The 21,507-nt window shown below is 42.9% G+C and overlaps 1 protein-coding gene and 1 long non-coding RNA gene across 2 annotated transcripts in view; one reads left to right on the top strand and one right to left on the bottom strand.

The window, feature by feature from the left end:
• Positions 1–6,215, top strand: part of LOC129824381 (transcription factor MafB-like) — a 79,034-nt gene extending 72,819 nt beyond the window's left edge. The window contains exons 2-6 of the mRNA XM_055883968.1: positions 2,713–2,774; positions 2,884–3,039; positions 3,160–3,261; positions 3,947–4,002; positions 5,197–6,215. Of these exons, the coding sequence (XP_055739943.1) occupies positions 2,713–2,774; positions 2,884–2,978 (157 nt within the window). The 3' untranslated portion in view covers positions 2,979–3,039; positions 3,160–3,261; positions 3,947–4,002; positions 5,197–6,215. The remainder of the gene's footprint in view (positions 1–2,712; positions 2,775–2,883; positions 3,040–3,159; positions 3,262–3,946; positions 4,003–5,196) is intronic.
• Positions 6,216–15,416: 9,201 nt separating this feature from the next.
• On the bottom strand, positions 15,417–17,749 carry LOC129824380 (uncharacterized). Its single transcript, XR_008754746.1, has 2 exons — positions 17,444–17,749; positions 15,417–17,303 (listed from the first exon to the last, which is right to left on the bottom strand). It is a non-coding gene; the product is annotated as an uncharacterized LOC129824380 (long non-coding RNA).
• Between the last annotated feature and the right edge of the window lie 3,758 nt (positions 17,750–21,507).

Here is a 21,507-nt window from a genome sequence, read left to right as displayed (position 1 = left end):
AATAACAGACACATCTCAACATCAACTGTTCAGAGGAGACTGTGTGAATCAGGCCTTCATGGTCAAGTTGCTGCATAGAAACTACTACCAAAGGACACCAACAAGAAGAAGAGACGTGATTCTACATCTGCTTTGCTGTTCTGGGTTTTAGGCTGGGTTTCTGTACAGCACTTTGTGACATCGGCTGATGTAAAAAGGGCTTTATAAATACATTTGATCGATTGATTGACTTGCTTGGGCCAAGAAACACGGGCAATGGACATTAGGCCAGTGGAAATCTTTTCTTTGGTCTGATTTAAGATGTTTTGGTTTCAACTGCCGTGTCTTTGTGAGATGCAGAATAGGTGAACAGATGATCTCTGCATGTATGATTCCCACCATGAAGCATGGAGGAGGTTTTGTGATTGTGTGGGGGTACTTTTCTGGTGACACTGTCAGTGATTTATTTAGAATTCAAGAAACACTTAACCAGCATGGCTACCACGGGTAGCAGCGATAAGCCATACCATCTGGTTTGCGCTTAGTGGGACTATCATTTGTTTTCCAACAGGACAATTACTCAAAACACATCTCCAGGCTGTGTAAGGGCTATTTGACCAAGGAGAGTGATGGAGTGCTGCATCAGATGACCTGGCCTCCACAATCACCCGCCTTCAACCCAATTGAGATTGTTTGCGATGAGTTGGACCGCTGAGTGTAGGAAAAGCAGCCAACAAGTGCTCAACATGAAGAGCAAGAATAGCAGCTACTATGGCAGCAGCTATTGGGGATTCATAATAAATAAAAATACAAATACAAACATATGTGGGAACTCCTTGAAGACTGTTGGAAAAGTATTCCTCATGAAGCTGGTTGAGAGTATGCCACGAATGTACAAAGCCTTCTTCAAGGCAAAGAGTGGCTCATTTGAAGAATCTCAAATATAAAATATATTTTTTTTTATTTGTTTAACATTTATTTCGTTACTTCATGATGCCATATGTGTTATTTCATAATTTTGATGTATTCACTATTATTCTCCTATGTAAAAATAAAGGAAAACCCTTGAATAAGTAGGTGTGCCCACATTTTTGACTGGTACTATATGTCAAGCAAGGACAGTGTTGTATTTCATGTTTTTATGGTGCATAAAGCATTTAACACAAAATCCGTGGAGGGGCAAGCTGAGTATAAGACTGTATCAACTGCATATAAATGGATAAGAGAGCTTCCTACTGCTTGAGCTATGTTGTTGCTTGAGCAAGCTTATTAAAGTTAGTATCTGAAACCATCCAGTCCTATGAATGAATTAATATTATTTACAAAGCATTATTTGTTTCTGGCAATGTACAGTTCAAGTTGGAAGTTTACACTGGAAACTTCCAGAAAAAAAATTCCAGAAAATTATGTCATGGCTTTAGAAGCTTCTGATTGGCTAATTGACATCATTTGATTCAATTGTAGGTGTACCTGTGGATGTTTTTCAAGGCCTACCTTCAAACTCAGTGCCTCTTTGCTTGACATCATGGGAAAATCAAAAGAAATCAGCCAAGACCTCAGAAAGAAATTGTAGACCTCTACAGGGCTTGCAAGCCGAAGAACGGCATCCCAACCGTGAAGCACGGGGGTGGCAGCATCATGTTGTGGGAGTGCTTTGCTGCAGGAGGGACTGGTGCACTTCACAAAATAGATGGCATCATGAGGACGGACAATTATGTGGAAATTTTGACCAACATCTCAAGACATCAGTCAGGAAGTTACAGCTTGGTTGCAAATGGGTCTAAGAAATGGACAATGACCCCAAGCATACTTCCAAAGTTGTGGCAAAATGGCTTAAGGACAACAAAGTCAAGGTATTGTAGTGGCCATCACAAAGCCCTGAACTCAATCCCATAGAACATTTGTGGGCAGAACTGAAAAAGCGTGTGCGAGCAAGGAGGCCTACAAACCTGACTCAGTTACACCAGCTCTGTCAGGAGGAATGGGCCAAAATTCTCTCAACTTATTTTGGGAAGCTTGTGGAAGGCTCCCTGAAACGTTTGACCCAGGTTAAAAATTGTGAAGGCAATGCTACCAAATACTAATTGAGTGTATGTGAACTTCTGACCCACTGGGAATGTGATGAAAGAAATAAAAGCTGAAATAAATAATTATCTCTACTATTATTCTGAATATTTCACATTCTTAAAATAAAGTAGTGATCCTAACTGACCTACGACAGGGAATTTTTACTAGGATTATGTCACGTCCTGACCATAGTTCTTGTGTGTTTTGCTTGTTTAGTGTTGGTCAGGACGTGAGCTGGGTGGGCATTCTATGTTGTGTGTCTAGTTTGTCTGTTTCTGTGTTCAGCCTAATATGGTTCTCAATCAGAGGCAGCTGTCAATCGTTGTCCCTGATTGAGAATCATATATAGGTGGCTTGTTTTGTGTTGGGGATTGTGGGTGGTTGTCTTCTGTCTTTGTGTTCTGCACCAGATAGGACTGTCTCGGTTTTCACATTTTGTTATTTTGTATTTTGTATAGCGTTCACGTTATTGTCTCTTCTTTATTAAATCATGTTGAACACTAGCCGCGCTGCATTTTGGTCCTCTCCTTCACCCCAGGAAGAAAGCCGTTACAGATTAAATGTCAGGAATTGTGAAAAACTGAGTTTAAATGTATTTGGCTAAGGTGTATGTAAACTTCCGACTGTAGATCTTATATGAATTTTTTTTCTCTCCACATTTTATAGATCAAGGACATACACCTGTATTCCGCCAACACATTTGTATGTACAGTACAACCCCAATCAAAGTAAGTACAGAATAAAAAAAAATCTCAATATTGTACTGTATGATGCTCTACTGGAAAACGTTGTCTATGTAGGTGGTGTATGTAATAAAGCGCACATCTCCCTCCAAAGCGACACCCCCAGTTGCGAGCCCGCTTAGAGAAGATTCTGTAGGAGCTGACCCACTTCACTCTTTGCTACATGGAGGAGATAGAGTCTATCTTTGACCACCGGAGGAGAGTTAAAGGATCAGCAATAATACGCAGTGGATGTTGTCAACAATGAGAGGTGGGCTACACCTGCACTCAGACTGTTGCTAGGAGAGTGTTTGTGGATGGTCTTTCTTTATCTCTCACTGATCATTTCTGCCCTAATCTCTCATTTCCTCTCTCTCATTCTCTTTCCAAGAGTGTCCAAAGCACTCTCATGCCCTTCATTGAGCAGGACAGACTGCGCTGGTGGAAGAACACCCACAGAATGGGCATGCTTACTGACTGGCCTCAGTTCCAGGTGCAACACACACACACACACACACACACACACAATGGGCTAATGGACGTTAATGGGGTCTAATGGAGGGTAATGTAATATGGGATGATGTGGACTTCAGCCCCTTTGTTATTGCCAGAGTTAGTCTAATGTAGTGAACAGTGTTAATGTAGCAGACTGTATAACAGTAGTTTAAAGTTTTATTAGTCATATGTACAGGTACACATGGTATACACTGTCCAACAAAATGCTTACTTGCAGGTTCCTTCTCGACAATGGAAAAACAATAACAAATTGTAAATGGCTCAGTATAATATAAGAAACATTTTAGCATAAGTATTATACAGGAAAGAACAATTTATAGTCCAATATTTACATGTGTTTTGGGCAACGGGGGAATGCGGGGCAAGTGTTTCAATTGTGCAGTATTTAGCAATCATAATAAGAGTCTAGAAGCAGTTGTGATGTGTGTGTGTGTGTGGACGTGTGCATGTCTGTGTGGGTGTGTGCATGAGTGAGCGAGTGCGTGTGTGCTAAAGTGCAGAGAATCAGAGCAGGTGGTCAGTCCAGTTCAGCAGTCTGATGGCTTGTAGATAGAAACGGTATGGTCCAACAATGTGATTATTATTAGAAACAGCTGGAGGGTTATATACTGGACCGACCTGCCATGTTGTTCAATGGAGTCTAATAAAACTGTCTCTTTCAGGACTGGGCACCAGAAAAGGGAAGAAAGAGGTAAAGACTCAGTAAGGCACAATGGAGGTGAGCATGTGTCCATCTTTCTTTATGACCTCGTGCTACAGTACAACTATCTCAATAATGCACTCACAGACACAGCAATCAGCTTGTTGGGGGTGAACTGGGAGCTGCAGACGGCAACAGGAGGGCTTCATCCTGAGCCCTATACAACAAATCAGGTTTGAGGAGTTAGCTCAAACTAACAAAGCGCAGTAACTTTGGTCAACTCTGAGTTGAACTTGGGATACCCGGTAACATGAAAGTTGCTCACCTTTTTAGCCAGGGGCATTTCTATGGTAACAAATCCTTCAGAACTAACCGGCTCCGGGGCAGGCTAACTCCATTTATTTTGAATGAAGTGTCTGAGTCATGAGCTGAGGACCAATGAAATCAGATACCCTCCCTCTAGGAAAGATTGTTTCGTCATTCCCTGTTATTAATGAAATTGATTTTTGGGGTACATTTTTTTTCATGTTAAACATACAGTAAGGAAAGCATTTGCTTTCCAAATTGTATGTTTTTATGCGATTGTATTTAGAAATTTGTAAAAGACATTGACAGCCACAACCAACCATAGTCATATAATCCATAGATGGCAATTCCCATTCAAGTCAAGACTGGCAGCTATTGCTAGTGTATGAGTTTAACAGTCAAATTGCTGGGGTTAGAGTTTCCAAAACCCTTCTATTAATTATATGTCTATGGCCACAACGCAACAAGCTGTTACACAGATAGGAGCAATGGGATTGGGAAAAAGGAGCTCCTTCATTGATAAACATACCAAAGACAGCATTGACAATAAAAAATAAGATAGACGGCACTTCCAAAAGTCTATTTCATACCATAGCCTGCTGAATTTGAAAGATAGATTTTCTTTCATTTTGATTTAGGCACAAATGAAAATGTGGCACTGACTCACCCATGGATTGATGTTTCAGCATTGTCTCAATAAAGAGTTCTGCATTCAACTAGCCATGTGCGACATCCACGTGCAGTTACAAGCCTGCTAGAGTTAGCGGCAGGCGTATAAGCAATATCCACCATCGTAGTACAGATGAAGCCTGACCTGGAATGTGAAGCTTACTGAATCTGGCTAGCTTTATAAAAGCCTGGGTAGATCTAACTTGTTCGTAGTATACCACTCTGGTGACAGACACAGTGAGACACACACTGTGATACACATACTAACCACCATTCCCTTGTGTCTCCCTCTGTTAGTCTCAGGGCTGGGATGCCAGTGAGATGTTTAACTAGTAGACATCCAGAATCAATTCCACCTATGGCTTCCTCTCCATGTACATGTGAGTATCCTCTCCTCGCCTCCTCATTTTCTAAATGACTCAATGTATTTTTAGAAGGTGTAGTAATGCATTATTTTCCTTGACAAGCAGCCTATTGCCAACCAGAATACCTGTATTTATACGCCTTTCTGATAAGACCATATGAATGTTTTCTCCTTCTCATCTTTCCCTCTCTCCCCCTCTGTGTTCTTCGAGAGACGCCTGCCTCGGATGAAGGAGACTGAAGGGCAACCTCCCAATAACATCATCTTGTCTCGCTGAAAAACAATGGAGGCAAGACTGAGGAGTACAAGTACAATACACAATACCCATGGTTCAAGAGAGAGAGGCAACTTGAATGAAATGCTGCGGATGGAGCCATCCAACTGGTACCTTTCAGGTTGCTCAAACCGTTGGTATGTTTTCAAGGAGGACATTCACATATGTTTGCGAGAATAGGATCACTGGTTCAAGCCCAGGGTGGGACAGCGACAGGGAAGGAAGACATACTGTTTTTGCATCAGCGCTACGCACCTGATTCAAATCGTCAAGATAAGTTGATCATTTGAATTGGCTGTGTAGTGCTACTGCAAAAAGAAAGATGTGCACCCCTTTGTATCCCCAGGACCAGGATTAAGAAATGCTGTTCTATCTAGACTAATCAAATTCCCCACCTCCCCTCTCTCTTTAGATATGATCCAACTCTGTGAATTCATTGACTATACTTCAATGAATGTTTGTTACGTGTATCTGTTTGCTTTCTTTTTCCAGCCTGCATTTTAAATGGTTTAAATTGAGATTTTTGGTCACTGGCCAAAAAAGTCTCGTGTCCCTCAGTCGAGAAGTGAATTTCAAACACAGATTCAACCACAAAGACCAGGGAGATTTTCCAATGCCTCACAAAGAAGGGCACCTATTGGTGGATGGGTAAAAATAAAAAATCAGTCATTGAATATCCCTTTGAGCATGGTGAAGTTATTAATTAGATGACTTTAGATGGTGTATCAATACAGCCAGTCACTACAAAGATACAGGTGTCTTTTCTATCTCAGTTTCCGGAGAGGAAGGAAACCGCTCAGGGATTTCATCAGGAGGCCAATAGTGATTTTAAAACAGTTACAGAATTGAATGGCTGTGATTGGAGAAAACTGAGGATGGATCAACAACATTGTATTACTCCACAATACTAACCTAATTGACAGAGTGAAAAGAAGGAAGCCTGTACAGAATACAAATATTTCAAAACATGCATCCTGTTTACAACAAGGCACTAAAGTAATACTGCAAAGATTCACTTTTTGTCCTGAATACAAATTGTTATGTTTGGGGCAAAGCCAATACAACACATTACTGAGTATCACTCTCCATATTTTCAAGCATAGTAGTGGCTGCATCATGTTATGGGTATGCTTGTAATTGTTAAGGACTGGGGAATTATTCAGGATAAAAAATATATGGAATGGAACTAAGCACAGGAAAATCCTAGAGGAAGACCTGGTTCAGTCTGCTTTCCACCAGACACGTGGAGATGAATTCACCTTTCATCAGGACAATTACCTAAAACACAAGGCCAAACCTACACTGGAGTTGCATATTAAGAAGACAGTAAATGTTCCTGAGTGGCCGAGTTACAGTTTTGACTTAATTAAATTAGATATAATGTCCCCTGTTTTCGGGACTTGAGTGGTTCTGGTACTGGTTCTGATTGACATTTTTGCTTATAAATCAATCTGTGGACACCATAAATCACTTGCATTGAACAATAGCCCTGGTTCCCACAGACACAGTATTTTTTTCTGAGCCTGTGCAACATAGGATGTTAAATCTGAAACCACTTGAATCTGGGATGTCCCTCATACCATTTAATTTGCTCTTTTGACTGTCCATCAACTCCTGGCTGAACCCTTCATACAGTAGCTGCCACTGACAAAGCAAATGCTTGCAATCGTTACATTGTAGCAGGGGAGAGTGCTTTCATCACGGTAGCACATTCAGAGATCCATTTTTGCTATTCATCTAAAATAATTAATAGATTTTAAACCAACTGTCACACCCTGACCATAGAGAGCTTTTTTCTCTATGTTGCTTAGGTCAGGGTGTGACTAGGGTGGGTCATCTAGGTGATTATGTTTCCATGTTGGCCAGGTATGGTTCCCAATCAGAGGCAGCTGTTTGTCGTTGACTCTGATTGGGGATCATATTTAGGCAGCCATTTCCCCTTTGTGCTTTGTTGGATATTGACTATGTATAGTTGCCTGTGAGCACTATAGCAGCTTCATGTTTCGTTTGTGTCACGTTCCTGACCTGTTTTCTCTTGTTTTGTATGTCTTTATTGGTCAGGGCGTGAGTGTTGGGTGGGTAGTCTATGTTTTGTATTTCTAGGTTGGTTTTTGTGTTCGGCCTGGTATGATTCTCAATTAGAGACAGGTGGTTATCGTTTGTCTCTAATTGAGAGTCATACTAAGGCAGCCAGGGTTTCACTGGGGTTTTGTGGGTGTTTGTTCCTGTGTCCTCACATGGACGGTTGAAGGTTAGTCACGTTTTGTAGTTTTGTAGTGTCTTGTTTGCTGTTTTCATTAAAAGATGGCTTATTTCCCTCAATCCGCATCTTGGTCCTATCCATGCTCCTTCTCGTCTAAGGGGGAGAACAACAATGACTGCCTTTACAGAAACACCCACCATAACAGGACCAAGCGGATTGAGGAGAGAGAAAAGGAATTAAAGCACTGGACACAGGAGGAATGGTCTTGGGAGATCATGGATGGAAAGGGACCCTGGGGAAGGGTTGGAGTGAATCGCCGCTCTCGGGAGGAGAGGAAGGCAGCCACAGCCCAGGAGCGCTGGTATGAGGAGGCAGCACATAGGAGAGGCTGGAAGCCCGAGAGGCTCACCCAAAAATTTCTTGGGGGGGGGCTAAAGGGGAGTGTGGCGAAGCCGGGTTGGATACCTGAGCCAACTCCCCGGGCTTGCCGTGGAGTAAGAGGGCGTCGTACTGGTCAGACACCGTGTTATGCGGTAAAGCGCACGGTGTCCCCAGTACGCGTGCTTAGCCCAGTGCGGGCTATTCCACCTTGCCGCACTGGGAGGGCTAGGTTGGGCATCGAGCCGAGTGCCATGAAGCCAGCCCAACGTATCTGGTCTCCAGTACGTCTCCTCGGGCCGGCGTACATGGCACCAGCCTTACAGGTGGTGTCCCCGGTTCGCCTGCATAGCCCAGTGCGGGCTATTCCACCTCGCCGCACTGGCAGGGCTACGGGGACCATTCAACCTGGTAAGGTTGGGGAGGCTCGGTGCTCAAGAGCACGTGTCCTCCTTCACGGTCCGGTAGATCCGGCGCCACCTTCCCACCCCAGCTCAGTACCACCAGCGCCTACACCACGCACCAGGCTTCCAGTGCATCTCCAGAGCCCTGTTCCTCTTCCACGCACTCTCCCTATGGTGCGTGTCTCCAGCCCGGTACCTCCAGTTCCGGTACCACGCACCAGGCCTAGAGTGCGCCACGAGAGTCCAGTGTGCCCAGTTCCTGTTCCCCGCACTCGCCCTGAGGTGCGTGCCCTCAGCCCGGTACCTCCAGTTCCGGTACCACGCACCAGGCCTATATTGCGTCTCAGTCAGCCAGAGCCGCCCGGCCATGACCAGCCAGAGCCGTCCTGCCATGACCAGCCAGAGCCGTCCAGCCAGGACCTGCCAGAGCCGTCCAGCCAGGACCTGCCGGAGCCGTCCAGCCAGGACCTGCCGGAGCCGTCCAGCCAGGACCTGCCGGAGCCGTCCAGCCAGGACCTGCCGGAGTCCCTCAGCCAGGACCTGCCGGAGTCCCTACGCCCGGACCGGTCGGAGTCCCTCAGCCCGGACCTGCCGGAGTCCCTCAGCCCGGACCTGCCGGAGTCCCTCAGCCCGGACCTGCCGGAGTCCCTCAGCCCGGACCTGCCGGAGTCCCTCAGCCCGGACCTGCCGGAGTCCCTCAGCCCGGACCTGCCGGAGTCCCTCAGCCCGGACCTGCCGGAGTCCCTCAGCCCGGACCTGCCGGAGTCCCTCAGCCCGGACCTGCCGGAGTCCCTACGCCCGGACCTGCCGGAGTCCCTACGCCCGGACCTGCCTGAGTCCCTCAGCCAGGACCTGCCGGAGTCCCTCAGCCAGGACCTGCCGGAGTCCCTCAGCCAGGACCTGCCGGAGTCCCTCAGCCAGGACCTGCCGGAGTCCCTCAGCCAGGACCTGCCGGAGTCCCTCAGCCAGGACCTGCCGGAGTCCCTCAGCCAGGACCTGCCGGAGTCCCTCAGCCAGGACCTGCCGGAGTCCCTCAGCCAGGACCTGCCGGAGTCCCTCAGCCAGGACCTGCCGGAGTCCCTCAGCCAGGACCTGCCGCCCCTTATCCCGGTGCTGCCCCTTATCCCGGTGCTGCCCCTTATCCCGGTGCTGCCCCTTATCCCGGTGCTGCCCCTTCATTTAGGTGGTGTTAGTGGGAGGGTGGTCATTGGGAGGGGGATAAAGAAGCGGGGATTGATTATGGTGGGGTGGGGACCTCGCCCTCAGCCTGAGCCACCACCGTGGACAGACGCCCACCCAGACCCTCCCCTAGACTTTGTGCTGGTGCGCCCGGAGTTCGCACCTTAAGGGGGAGGTTCTGTCACGTTCCTGACCTGTTTTCTCTTGTTTTGTATGTCTTTATTGGTCAGGGCGTGAGTGTTGGGTGGGTAGTCTATGTTTTGTATTTCTAGGTTGGTTTTTGTGTTCGGCCTGGTATGATTCTCAATTAGAGACAGGTGGTTATCGTTTGTCTCTAATTGAGAGTCATACTAAGGCAGCCAGGGTTTCACTGGGGTTTTGTGGGTGTTTGTTCCTGTGTCCTCACATGGACGGTTGAAGGTTAGTCACGTTTGTTGTTTTGTAGTTTTGTAGTGTCTTGTTTGCTGTTTTCATTAAAAGATGGCTTATTTCCCTCAATCCGCATCTTGGTCCTATCCATGCTCCTTCTCGTCTAAGGGGGAGAACAACAATGACTGCCTTTACAGTTTGGCTATTTATTGTTTTGTTTTGCTGTGAGTTTCACATAGAAATAAAAATATGTGGAAAACAGATCACACTGCGCTTCGGACCAGTTATTATAACAATCGTGACACCAACAAAACCTTTCTTTTTGTCATAGACTGAGAATAGTAAGATGAGATGAAAGTTCCAAACGAATACAGGAAGCCAAGCTAGAGCTTATAGTTAGTCAGTTTATAATTAGATTATGCTATGTGTAGAAAGCATATAAGTCATTTCAAGCCTTATTCATACAGTTTTATTGAATAGGAAATACATCATATAACATATTTCATTTTTTGAAATCATATTTGTACTGTGTAAGTGCGCTCGTGGCCTCAACTGACTACGCTAGATTTTAAACCTTTCTTTGAGTATGTAGCATTACTAGTTACTGTTTATGGCCCTCTCATGATACATAATTCCTTTTGGGGATTACGTAGATTACATTTTAGATTACATTTAGTTACATTTAACTGGTGAAATATGCATGAAAATCTATTGTAAGACTTGAAAATGGTTGTCTTACAAGGATCAACAACCGTTTTGACAGAGCTTGAAGAATTTTGAAAATAATAAAGGGCAAATGTTCCACAATGTGGAAAGCTCTTAGAGACTTACCCAGAAAAACTCACAGCTGTAATACATGCAGAAAGTGATTCTACAAAGTATTGACTCAGGGGTGTGAATACTTATGTACATTTGATATTTCCAAAATTTCTAAAAACAAGTTTTCACTTTGTCAATATGGGGTATTGTCTGTAGATGGGTGAGAAAAAAAGTATATTTAATTTATTTTGAATTTAGGCTGTAACACAACAAAATATGGAATAAGTCAAGGGTTATGGATAATTTCTGAAGGCACTGTAGGTTAGTGAGAGCAGTGCTTGGTTTACAAAAAAAGTTTCAGTGTTTCTACATTTTGCAAATAAAGTAATTGTGACACTATTTATGTTTTTCAGGTGATAATGGTGACAATCTATCATAGAGATGAGCAACTGTTGTTCATGTAATGCAATTAGTTGAATCAGATGTGTTAGCTCGGGCCGGAAAAAAATTGTGACACCGATCAGGCCCCCAGGTCGAGATGGAATCAACAGACAATGCAATATCTAGCATGATTTGATACAGGGTTCCTCTGGATAGTTACCGTCTTGTAGGTTTCCTCCAACATTAATCTAGTGCACCTGAATCTGATAACAAGCTGGTTGATAAGCTACAAGAGGGTACCTCTCCAGGATATCTTAACCTCCACCTAGTCCCCCCACTATTTTCTCTCGTTACCTCTCTCCCACTACTATAGCCATCTTTAGAGATTGGACTGAGGAATGTAAACGCAGACAGTTTGCATCTACCACATTTAACAATGTGTGATTCATATTCTTGTTTGTTTTCTACTAAGGAGGTCCAGTAGGTTAGTATGAATAGTACTGATGACTGTATTACAATCCTGTTGGTAAGGTTGACTTGAGTAAAATATACTTATGTTTTTTATGTTTTGCTATTGTAATACTTTCTGTAACCAATTGTCAGAATGTGAGATTAAATCACGCTGAGACGCGGCAACATTCGTCATCTTAGTGCAGAACAACATTGCCTGGACGTTTGTATGATTTTGCGATAAGAATCCAAATAGTATTGGTGATACGGCCAAAGAGTAGCTAATACCGACGATCAAGGTACGAATAGACATAGCTATAATAATCTACTTCTGTTTGATAAAATTGTCATGGCATTATGCTATTTTATGTAATTTGAGCATTGGTTTGATTTGCTAAGGTCGATTTGATGCAAGAAAATGAATGTTTGTAGCCGATCTGAGCTCATGCCTTTATGTTAGATATTTAATCTGCCTTAAATGTAATTGTCTGCTATATGGCTGATATAATTGAACAAAATAAGTATGTTGAGGTTCAATGTTGTTATGGTACAAGAAGTTAGCTAGCCAGCTAACCAACGTAGGCCATAGCTGGGCTGCTCGGATGAGGGCTGAACGCAAACTAAAGTTACAGTACAACGTCAACTAACGAAACAGATACAATTTCAACAATTTAGGCTATCTGGCTTGAATTCAATCATGAAAATGGCTTACACATGGCTGAGAACCCCAAAATATTGAGGGTCAATGTTGTTGGGATATAACATTTGCTAGATAGCTAAACAAAAGTATGTAGCTAGCTAGCTACATATGCTAATATGCGACAGAGCTCGGGAACATAGAACAAATAGATCTCCAATGAAGACATGCTGCATTTCTCACTTTGAGTGAGACTGTATGATCTGTAATCCTGATTCTGTCCATCATTTTCTGTTTCTCCTTCAACAAAAATAAAATATTAGCCTGTTAGCCCCCAAGTAATTAGTTAGCTTTCCTTCATTTACACCAACAACACCTTTCTTGGATATTCAAACGGAAGGCACTTCTGATATGTAATCTTTCTCTGTCATTCGAGTGTCACTGTCAACAACTTAGTGTAATTTCTTAAATATCTTCTTAGAGAATCTCTACGTGAGAATGCTAAATGTCAATAAATCTTTCCAGCAAGAAAACTAGTGGGCCGGGCCGTGGCCTCATCTACTGGCCGTTTAGGGAATTGAGTTCTCAACCGGTGTGCCACATTTTAATAATATTGAGTATTGATGGAGAAATGAAGAGGTGAAAACCTCACTTTAAATTTAACTTCTGGCTGAAAACCTAATATAGATGCTGAAAACCTAATATAGATGCATCTACAATTTTACTGGAGCTCAAAAAAATTCTAGAATCGATTCGGCTCGATGCTCTTAAAAAGGGGTACACAAAAATGAATCATCATGATTAAGGAACTATGAAAATCGTTCAAATAAACACTATTTAATAATTAAAAACATTTATCACAGACAATAGATGATTTTGCAGTATGGATCAGATGAGGGAGGTCAGAATTTTTTAGCCCATCAAAACGTGCCACGGTTCAAAAATGGCTGGGAACCACTGACCTAGAGAGAGAGAGAGGAAAGAAAAGAAGAGACATTGGGTGGATAGGTCCAGCTCCTCCTTAACTTAATATCCATCCTTCTTTTGTTGCAATATTGTTGCTAACCGGTTAAAGATGAAAAAAGAGAGGAAACGGAAAAGGAATGGATGGACTGATCCTCTTTTCCTTGAATGCAATCACTCGTTCAGGAGGGATTCTGAGCTCTGAGGCTGCTAGCCCAGAGAGACAAATGTCCTTGATTAAGATGGTGTGTTTGTTTGTTTGTTTGTTTGTTTGTTTAGCAGGATGGGGATTAGTTTAGCAATTCAGAGTGAAAGCTTTTATGAGTGTAATCATCTCCAATACTAGAATAAAGTCTGTTTAGGAATCTCAACCCCCATTCTGAGCACACACACACACACACACACACACACACACACACACACACACACACACAGTTAACACACACAGTTAACACATGCTCAGAGGTTTAATCAGAGCCAACTACATTTTAATCACATCCCTCATAAGTGGACAACTTTTATTCATTCTCAGAAATTAGGACAAGTTGGCCTCCCACCCCTCCCAGTCCCTACATGCTGAGGTTTAGTATGTTCATTAACACACATCCCATCAGAACAACATACTCCCACACACTAAAGAGATTATTGGAGAGGGGGAGGCAGAAGTTCTAATATCCTCCTGAGACTCAGACAAAACATTGTTTCCTTATCTGGTCACCTAATCAGGAAAACTCTGGACCCTATAGGGAATGACAGTCATTAATCCGTTTTTATACGAGTTATGGTGGGTGCAGTTTTTTCTAATCAGGTCACATGGTCACAAAAACTCCTGTAATAACTCCTGGCCCTGGGGTGGATGAACACCCTGCCAAACTGCACCAACCTTGTAATTGTTCATATGAATTATATTTAGACTAGATTAACAGAGATGTTTCCTCTACCCAGACACAGAGGCAACAACTGATGGACAATAGAACTGACAGGGATGAGATTGCTTTATGCATGTTTGCATCATGCAGGCCTATGCAACTGTAGGCCTAATATAACATGTACTCACTTATGTTGATTGATTAATGTGGATTGAAAAGGTATAGGCAGCCTAGCCAGCCCAATTTTGAATATAAACCAAATTTGATCACATTCACATTTTCTCCTGACAACAAATGTGCTACATAGTGTTACCAATTTCTTTACCATGGCCAGATGGACAGGGTGCATAGGCTGTACGCACCTCCTATTATTAGTAGCCTACAGTTGATCAGACTGACAAGTTGTCTTGTTTTCATATCATACACCTTCTTGTTGTGTTGCGCAGTTTGAATACGCAGACTTTCGTCCATTACATGATCTGTCCAAGAGCCTTGGATATGATGTGGGCAATGGAAAGGGTTCATCAAATAAAAATCCACTACATAGCTGTTAGCATTAGCCAGCCATTCTGGCGGAGAATAATGCACTCTGGTAGCTAGCTATCATTAGCTAGCTACTTGCAAGTAAAGTTAGCAAGGCAAATTGAAATAGTAACTTCACACAAAAATACAATTCTAAAACCAGTAAAACTTTATATAATCCATCTCCTCTGTTTCCTGTAGTTTGAAGAAACGAATTAGAATGTAATAATATCCAAAAAAGGCTCAACTATCACTCTTCACTCTCAATCTCTACCCAATATGCTGCCAATTCACCAAGTTTCTCAAAAGTTTGGACACACCTACTCATTCAAGGTTTTTCTTTATTTTTACTGTTTTCTACATTGTACAATAATAGTGAAGACTAGTTTCACCTGGACACCACATTCTCTCAACCAGCTTCATGAGGAATGTTTTTCCAAAAGTCTTGAAGGAGTTCCCACATATGCTGGGCACTTGTTGGCTGCTTTTCCTTCACTCTGCGGTCCAACTCATCCTAAACCATCTCAATTGGGTTGAGGTTGGGTGATTGCGGAGGCCAGGTCATCTGATGCAGCACTCTATCACTCTCCTTCTTGGTCAAATAGCTCTTACACAGCCAGGAGGTGTGTTGGGTTATTGCCCTGTTGAAAAACAATGGATAATCGCACTAAGCGATAACCAGATAGGATGGCTTATCACAACAGACTGCTGTGGTAGCCATGCTGGTTAAGTGTGCATTAAATTCTAAATAAATCACAGATAGTGTTTTATTTATTTCACCTTTATTTAACCAGGTAGGCCAGTTGAGAACATGTTCTCATTTACAAATGCAACCTGGCCAAGATAGAGCAAAGCAGTGCTACAGAAACAACACAGAGTTACACATGGGATAAACAACCAATGATTTTACTGTTACAGAAGTCAACAAATGATAGCGCCTGGGGAATAGGAGTGTAACTGGGGGCTATAGGACCTGGGTTAACCTCTACATCACCAGAGGAACAGAGGAGGTGTAGGATAAGGGTACGGCTAAAGGCTAAAGAACTGGTCATCTAGTGCGTTGGGGACAGAGAATAAAGGAGCCGGTTTCTGGGCATTGTAGAATAGATTCAAAGCATAATGTACAGACAAGGGTATGGTAGGATGTGAGTACAGTGGAGGTAACCCTAGGCGTTGAGTGACGATGAGAGAGGTTTCGTCTTTGGGTGGACAAGTTAAGCCAGGTGAGGTCTATGCATGTGTGTGAGGTGGGACGAAAGAGCTATCTAAGGCATTTTGAGCGGGACTGAAGGCTCTACAGTGAAATAAAACAGTAAAAACTAGCCAAGATAGCAGTAGATAATTCATATTGACATTAGAGAGAAGCATCAAGCAATCACAGGTGTTGATCAAGAGAGCTAAGACAACAACGGGTAAATGGAGATGAATGGGCAGAGCGGGTCAGTTAGGTAAACATAGGACCTGAGTTCGAGGCTGGGGCCGACAGGTAAACAAAATGAGGTACCATGTTATTGAAACAGTTCAGGGGGCAACAGCTGTGTAGCCGAGTGATCATAGGGTCAAAAGAGCAGCAATAGGTGAGGCAGGGTGCTGTTCGGTAGTCACTACTACGCTATGCGAGCTGGGGACGCAGCATACAGAAAAGCTAGCAGGCCGGGGCTAGTAGATGGTTCTTCGGCAACATCAGAAAATAATAGCCTGTTGAGACCAAATTGGACGATCACATCGGCAGTCCAGTCGTAATGGATTGGCGGGGCTCCGTGTTGACAATAAAGGGTCCAAGCCAATTGGCAAAGGAGGTATTGTAGCCATAGAATTAGCTGGTATATGGGCCTAGCTCGAGGCTAGCTCAAGTCAAGCTGATGCTTGCTTCGGGACAGAGGTGTTAGCTAACACTAGCCACTTGTTTGCAGCTAGCTAGCTGTAATGATCCGGTGTAATGAGATCCAGACGGGCAGGAATCCGGTGATATGGTAGAGAGAAGGAGTCCAATATGCTCTGGGTTGATATCACGCTGTGCAGACTGGCAGGTGTTGTCCGAGCTAAGGCTGGCTGATGACAAGGAAAGAGCAGCACATGAAAAAACCTGCCACCCTGTTGTCAGCTATCCACAGACAGTTCCCCGGGGAAGGATGGATCTATCAAGGCCTTCAATGGCCACATTTGGGCATGACCAGATGCAAGTTGTGTATAAACAACTCATTTTTCATTTTTCAGTTGTTAGATTACAAAACAATAACTTTTCATGTTTCGCATGTCGGTCTTCAGTTTATTTAGGACTTCTGTGGTAAATTCAACATTTAAGAAAGCACTTAGAGTTTATGATTTGAAATGTCTCAAATCAGCGCTGGTCTTATGTCCAGGGTGAATGCCTTTTTATTCATGTATAGCAGACACATCACCCAGGCGTGTCAACTAAAATGTACTGAAGATTGAAGAATGGGTCAAATGGACAAAGTGCCTATACAAGTCAATGCTTTTCCCTGTATGAATTTGAGTGGTTACGTACAATACATGTTGACAGAATAGTTGTGAGAGAGAGACTGTTGCTGTGCTCCCAGATAGGGCTTCCGGTAGCACTGAAGGCTCCAGTGTTCAGTCAGGTAGCTTGAAGATGTCATCTTCCGGGCCCCTGTCACGGCATGCATTGGCCTGATAGGGAGATGACAATAAATGCATTATGTACCTTTCATCACCAAAGCCGCGTTAGCATTTACTGCACATTAAATATAAATATGATATATAGAAATGCACTTATGTTCAGTTCATAAGTATTGACTGTAGTACAGTACCTCTGTGGTGAAACGACTGCTGTGCAATGTATTAGGCAACAGCTTAATTCCAGGGCCCCGTATTCACAAAGCGTCTTAAGAGTAGGAATATTGATCTAGGACCAGCGCTCCCTTGTCAATTTAATCATATTCATTGTGGTCTTTAAAAGCAAAACTGACCCTAAATCAGTACTGCTACTCTGAGATGCTTTGTGAATACGGGCCCTGGTCTGTCTGCAGCATGCGGCTTTCTGTGATCCAACTCCCTCTCCGCCTGAAATGCAATGTGAATAAGAATGAGCCTAGTCAGTCAAAAACTTAGCTAACTAATGAAACACTCAGGTACATGTGCATAAGCCTAATCAGCCAAATTATACCAAGCCAACACAGCCTATTTGCATAAAAATCAATAAGGGTATTTAGCTAAATTGCCAACTTGTTCTATCAGGTACGGGAACAAAGTAGTTTGACAAAAAGTGTTCATTAGTCAGTAACTAGTCTTTAAAATATAGCTAGCAATTATATAGCTAGTTATTTTCTAGAAATTAGCTACAGTCCACTTAGGTAGGCTAAGGTGAACTCAACTCAGGCTGATGGGAGGTAACGTTAGCTAGCTTTCAACAAGCATAACCAGCTAAATCATGCTGTTAAACCATCATAACCAGCTAGACCAGCACTGCCCAGAATAGACAGTCATGGACCAGCTTGAAATTTATGCTCGTGTATGCAGTTTTGTTTTCAGCAGGTAAAAACCAGCAGGATTTCCTTATCATACACAGGGTTGGGGAGTAACTGATCGCATGTAATCAGTTACATGTAATCAGATAACAAAACTGTAACTGTAATCAGTTACGTTACCTGCAAAAAATATTTCAATCATATTACAGATACTTTTGAAAAACTAGATAATTACTTCTTGGATTACTTTTAAATTCAGAAAGGATATTTGCGAGAAAAAATACATGACACCTTTCTGTTTTCTCAGTGACATTCCATTCAGCATTGAAAAGCACGAGTTTAAGTTTGTTCCACCTGACCAAGTCTGACCACAAGTTAGAGACCACTATGATGACACACCAAATGCGTTTGATGGATCCTTTTTGTCTTCTACTAATGCCTCTAAAGGGGAAAGTAATGTTAAGTAATCAGATTACGCTACTAAGTATTGGTAATTCAAAAGTTACATTACTGATACCAGTAGTTTAAAAAATGTAAGCTGAGTGACATTTAAAGTTGAAGTCGGAAGTTTACATACACCTTAGCCAAATACATTTAAACGCAGTTTTTCTCAATTCCTGACATTTAATCCTAGTAAAAATTCCCTGTTTTAGGTCAGTTAGGATCACCACTTTATTTTAAGAATGTGAGGATTGAGGTCAGGGCTTTGTGATGGCCTCTCCAATACCTTGACTTTGTTGTCAAGCCATTTTGCCACAACTTTGGAAGTATTATTGGGGTCATTGTCCATTTGGAAGACCCATTTGTGACCAAGCTTAACTTCCTGACTGATGTCTTGAGATGTTGCTTCAATATATCCACCAAATTTTTCTACCTCATGATGCCATCTATTTTGTGAAGTGCAGCAGTCCCTCCTGCAGCAAAACACCCCCACAACATGATGCTGCCACCCCCGTGCTTCACGGTTGGGATGGTGTTCTTCGGCTTGCAAGCCTCCCCCTTTTTCCTCCAAACATAACGATGGTCATAATGGCCAAACAGTTCTATTTTTGTTTCATCAGACCAGAGGACATTTCTCCAAAAAGTACAAACTTTGTCCCCATGTGCAGTTGCAAACCGTAGTCTGGCTTTTTAATGGCGATTTTGGAGCAGTGGCTTCTTCCTTCCTGAGTGGCCTTTCAGGTTATGTCGATATAGGACTCGTTTTACTGTGGATATAGATACTTTTGTACCTGTTTCCTCCAGCATCTTCACAATGTCCTTTACAGTTGTTTTGGGATTAAATTTTTTCAACAAAAAATAAATCAGAGATCTTGGCCGATTTCTTTTGATTTTCTCATGATGTCAAGCAAAGAGGCACTGAGTTTGAAGGTAGGCCTTGAAATACATCCACAGGTACACCTCCAATTGACTCAAATTATGTCAATTAGCTTATCAGAAGCTTCGAAAGCCATGACATCATTTTCTGGAATTTTCCAAGCTGTTTAAAGGCACAGTCAATTTAGTGTATGTAAACTTCTGACCCACTGGAATTGTGATACAGTGGATTATAAGTGAAATAACAATTGTTGGAAAAATTACTTATGTCATGTACAAAGTAGATGTCCTAACCGACTTGCCAAAACTATAGTTTGTTAACAAGAAATGTGTGGAGTGGTTGAAAACGAGTTTTAATGACTCCAACCTAAGTGTATGTAAACTTCCGACTTCAACTGTACATAAGTATTTAGACCCTTTACTCAGTACTTTGTTGAGGAACATTTGGCAGCGATGACAGCCTCGAGTCTTCTTGGGTATGATGCTACAAACATGGTACACCTGTATTTAGGGAGTTTCTGCAATTATTCTCTGCAGATCCTCCCAAGATCTGTCAGGTTGGACGGGGAGCCTTTTCGGTCTTTCCAGAGATGTTTGATCAGGTTCAAGTCCGGGCTCTTGCTGGGCCACTCAAGGACATTCAGAGACTTGTCACGAAGTCAGTCCTGCTTTATCTTGGCTGTGTGCTTAGGGTCGTTGTCCTGTTGTAAGCTGAACCTAGTCCCCAGTCTTAAGTCCTGAGCGCTCTGGATGCAGGTTTTCATCAATTATCTCTCTGTACTATGCTCCGTTTATTTTTCCCTTGATCCTGACTAGTCTCCCATTCCCTGCCGCTGAAAAACATCCCCACAGCATGATGCTGCCACTACCGTGCTTCACCGACGGGATGGTGCCTGGTTTGCTCCAGACGTGATGCTTGGCATTCAGGCCAAAGCGTTTAATCTTGGTTTCATCAGACAAGAGAATCTTGTTTTTCATGGTCTGAGAGTCTTTAGGTGACTTTTGGCAAACTCCAAGTGGGCTGTCATGTGCCTTTTACTGAGGAGTGGCGTCAGTCTTGACAATCTACCATATAGGCCTGATTGGTGGAGTGCTGCAGAGAATGTTGTCCTTCTGCAAAGTTCTCCCATCTCCACAGAGGACCTCTGGAGCTCTGTCAGACCATTGGTTTCTTGGTCACCTCCCTGACCAAGGCCCTTCAACCCCGATTGCTCAGTTTGGCCAGACATCCAGCTCTATGGAGAGTCTTGGTGGTTCCAAACTTCTTCCATTTAAGAATGATTGAGGCCAAACTGGGGACCTGCAGAAAAGTTTTGGTAGCCTTCCCCAGATCCGTGCCTCAACACAATCCTGTCTCAGAGCTCTACGTACAATTCATTTGACCTCATGGCCTAGTTTTTGCTCTGACATGCACTGTCAAATGTGGTACCTTATATAGGCAGGTGTTTGCTTTTCAAATCATGTCCAGTCAATTAGATTTCCCACATGTGGACTCCAATCCAGTTGTAGAAACATGTCAAGGATAATACGTTGAAACAAGAAGCACCTGAGCTCATTTTCGAGTCTAATAGCAAAGAGTCTGAATACTTCCCTAAATAATGTTGTTCTGTTTTTGTTTTTTCATAAATATTTATAAAAACCTGTTTTCACTTTGTCATTATGGGGTATTGTGTGTAGATTGATGAGGAATTGTTTTTATTTAATCCATTTTAGAATAAGGCTGTAACGTAACAGAATGTGGAAAAAGGAAAGGGGTCTGAATACTTTCCGAATGCACTGTAGGTGTGGCAGGATGCTACATATTTAGCAGCTAATACAGCACAAAGGGTTTATTATCCAAATAGATATTGGATTTTCTTATTTTCTATACTTTTTTCAAAATCGTTGTATTTGTTTTCAATTTTGGTGAAGGAAATTTCCCGTAAGTCTGTGTGTAGGAGAAAATGCAGCTCTGTCTCGACCTTTCTCTGAGGGCAAAATGACCACAACCTGTCCTCTCTGGGTAGCCAGATCTGCCTGTGACGGACAGTTTCTATGGCCAGGCTGTGCTCACTGAGTCTGTTTTCTATCAGTCACGTTGGTCAGATAGT

The sequence above is a fragment of the Salvelinus fontinalis genome, chromosome 26, assembly GCF_029448725.1.
Source record: "Salvelinus fontinalis isolate EN_2023a chromosome 26, ASM2944872v1, whole genome shotgun sequence".
Lineage (NCBI taxonomy): Eukaryota > Metazoa > Chordata > Actinopteri > Salmoniformes > Salmonidae > Salvelinus > Salvelinus fontinalis.
The sequence above is the reverse complement of the archived record's forward strand: the minus strand, read 5'-3'. Positions and strand labels throughout refer to the sequence as shown.